We start from the raw sequence: 3,695 nt of genomic DNA on the forward strand, positions 1-3,695 counted from the left end.
GCCTCTGCAACTGATCCAGAATGCAGCAGCGAGAGTGGTCTTAACAAGCCGAAAAAAATCTCACGTTTCACCTCTCTTCATCAGTTTACACTGGCTACCAATAGCTGCTCGCATTAAATTCAAGGTACTGATGTTTGCCTATAAGACAACAACTGGCGCTGCACCAATATACCTAAACCCCCTAGTTAAAATGTATGCACCCTCCAGAAGCTTGCGTTTTGCAAGTGAACGATGCCTTGTGGTACCATCCCAAAGAGGCACAAAATCACTATCACTGACCTTTTCCTGGACTGTGCCCAGCTGATGGAATGACCTCCCTATCTCAATTCTAACAGCTGAGTCTTTGGCCATTTTAAAAAAAATGTCTAAAGACACATCTTTTTCGCCAGCACCTGACGAACTAATACTAGCATTTACCTATTCTATTCTATTCTATTAAAAAACAACTGTCTATGTGTACTGTGCTAGACTAAGACTTGTCACAGCAGTTATATACTGTTGCTCTCTCGTTCGTCTGATTGCTTCTATTGTTCTACTCATTTGTAAGTCGCTTTGGATAAAAGCGTCTGCTAAACGATTAAATGTAAATGTAATGTAAACACTAGCTCCATATAATACCTATTACTATTCTTAGAGATGTGCATGAGTCATTATGAGTATGCGTGATATGACTTTTTCTGTAGAGACAACTCTACTAAAAATGACTCAAATAGGGACCTTGTTTTTAATTTTATAATTACAAGCGTGCTCATACACAGGACGTGCTCACTCTAGTAATACACACACACTCGCACACAAACATATGACGCATTCACTCATTCACACATAATTTGCAGGCGAGACATTTATGCAGAAGACATAAGAAGCATATCCAATCTGTTTCCATAATTTAAATTATACATGTAACATAAAATACGTTTGCGCCGACGACATTGGCATATTCTGGGATTTAAGAAAAATTTGTATTACACAACGTAAATAGTGTGCAGGCTTAATATGATTATTGCAGTAATCTGAAGGCAGCGCAAAAGACGGCCTTTGAGGTGTATGGACTTGATCAGCAAGTCTTCGGCAACAATAGCAAAACAATCATTTTCTTCTTAAGAAAACAATACGATGTTCTTAAAGGGGTCATATGATGCTATTTTAAAGATCATTATTTTGTGTATTTGGTGTAACAGAATATGTTGACATGCTTTAATATTCAAAAAACACATTATTTTTCAAATACTGTACATTATTGTAGGTCCTCTATGCCCCGCCTCTCTCAAACGCGTCGTTTTCAACAAAGCCCCCTCCTTTGACAAGCGCAGTCTGCTCTGATTGGCCAGCTGACCCAGTGCATTGTGATTGGCCGAACACCACAAGCACGCGTCGGAAATGTAACGCCCCTTACCATAATCGCGAGCTTCAGCTTTCAAAGTAAATATCAAGACAGTTAATAATGTCGTTAGTTTTACCTTACCAACCAAGCCCGAAAGGGCAACAGAGTCGCGTGACAGACACAGTGATGATGCAGCACACAAGCCGCGGTTAAGACAGCTGACGTGCTATGATTTCTGACAGGCAGTTCACTCTCCTGTGATGTGACCCTGTTCCCCTCACACACACACACACACACACGACGCGTTACTCTGTTACATAGAAAATAACATATTGACTATAGATTGTATTAATTCCTTCTTTTCCAGACCTTGAAATCACCATTTTAAACCCCCCTGATATATCCAGGTCTTCAAACAAGTCATACTTTTATCATTCTGCACTACTCTGGCTAAGGTCTATTAAGAAAGCAGCATGAAGCCACATACACTTTACAGCTGCAGTTTTGGAGCGAAAGCTGACAGGACAAATAATGACTCACCTTGCAGTGCAGTGTTGTTGTTGTGATGGGTGGGTTTGGGAGGGGGCACTGGCGGCTGTTTAGGGGCAGTAGGGGCTGGGGGGTTGGAGTGGGCGGGAACAGTGGGAGGAGTGGAGTGGGTGGGAATAGTGGGAGGGACTTCACGGTCTCCTGCTGTTACGGGAGGACTGGGATTATTGCGGGAAGAGTCGTCTATGTTTAAAGACACAGTCCGAGGAGGAGGCTTAGCAATGGGGGGAGCAAAGGATGATGATGAAGACGACGATGATGATGAAGAGGAGGAGGATGAGGATGGGACTGGAGCAGTCTCAGTGGAGGAGGAGGAAGAAGCCATCAGCCACTTGGGAGGGAGAATGGCCTGTTTAGGGGGCAGCTGGGACTCTTTAGTGGAGGTAATTGGTGCAGGTTTGGGCTCAGGAACAAACCGCACACCCACTGATCCTAACGGTGAGCACAAGACACATGCACAAACATACATAAACACAAATAACAAAAAAGTGCACAGCACAGTCACAGCAGCAGGCATGAGTAAATCAGGCATGGGGCGGCATGTGAACAGAATGACAGTGAGGTGCAGGAGTGCTTTAAAGACCCCGAGAAGTCAAAATGGCAGTTTTGCGGTTTGAGGGCATAAATATGCCAAATATACTGCACAATAACGAGCCAATCGATGTACACTTCCTGCTTCAATAGCTAATATGCCAATACAGGAATCAAGCTGTTTCATGGGGTCTTTACCATCGCTGTGCCGTGAGCAAAATTTCTAGTGCATAGTGAAGTTCTGCAGTTCAAGCATCCTTTTTTCACTCCGAAATACAACTGCATGAATTGTATAATCAGCACTCAAACTAAATAGTGGGTATACAGCTAAGCTGTTTCTCAAGAACCTGATATAAGCTGCTTTAAAGAGCTTAAGCAAATGTGACACTACTGTAAATATGTCTCCTGATAGCAAAAAAATAAAAATATCATTTTATGGACACCAACCCTGAAGTATATTATGATCCCATTCCTTTGACAGACAGGCTAAAGAGCTAATAAGAGGTGGCAGGACAGGTAATAATAATGATAATAATAATAATAATAATAATAAAAAGCTATGAAAATATGACGCCAATCACTTTAAATGTTTTTGTCCGGGGTTATTTTGCACAATATCAAAAAACTGTCAGTTTTGATCTTAGATTGTCAATACTAGGGACGCACCTAGGGCTGGGTATCGTTCAAACATTTTCGATATCGATACCTTGACTTCGATACCGGTTCCTGAACGATACTTTTTTCGATACCAGTTTTATGGAATCAATTTTAACAAGATTACATTATAAAAAATAAAAAAAACTTTGGTTTTATTTTTCAGCTTGTTGATGTTTATACAAACTCAGACTCATCTCCTGGTATAAATCTTTTTTATAAATATATAAGTATTTATTGTCTTATGTAGCATGATGCTACAGTTTGCATGAATGGTCACATAACACGCGTGTAACGTGAACGGACATCTGCATATGATCGGAACTCCACGCAGCTCCCGCGCTACTCTCCATTGGAAATGAATGACTGAATGATTAGCAGCTTCCAGCGCTGTCTGCCTGCGTTCTCTCTTCCATGATCGCTGCTCTGACTCAGAGTCAGAGATAATAACATATTTATTTTCAGCAACATTACATTGCCAACATTGCCAATAAACGGCAATCGGAAGTTATTACAAACACTCAATGGTGGTTTAAAGTGAGTTTTGAGTATTTTGAGTAAATAAATCTTATTTATTGTCTTATGTAGCATGATGCTACAGTACAGTTTGCATGAATGGTCACATATCGTGCGCTTT

General features: G+C 41.0%; 1 protein-coding gene across 1 annotated transcript in view; it reads right to left on the reverse strand.

Moving 5' to 3' along the window:
• The window catches only part of phactr4a (phosphatase and actin regulator 4a), a 33,744-nt gene that overhangs the window by 19,444 nt on the left and 10,605 nt on the right, over positions 1-3,695 (reverse strand). The window contains exon 5 of the mRNA XM_016544359.1: positions 1,865-2,305. Within this exon, the coding sequence (XP_016399845.1) occupies positions 1,865-2,305 (441 nt within the window). The remainder of the gene's footprint in view (positions 1-1,864; positions 2,306-3,695) is intronic.

The sequence above is a fragment of the Sinocyclocheilus rhinocerous genome, unplaced genomic scaffold (assembly GCF_001515625.1).
Source record: "Sinocyclocheilus rhinocerous isolate Xijiao unplaced genomic scaffold, SAMN03320098_v1.1 scaffold1300, whole genome shotgun sequence".
NCBI lineage: Eukaryota > Metazoa > Chordata > Actinopteri > Cypriniformes > Cyprinidae > Sinocyclocheilus > Sinocyclocheilus rhinocerous.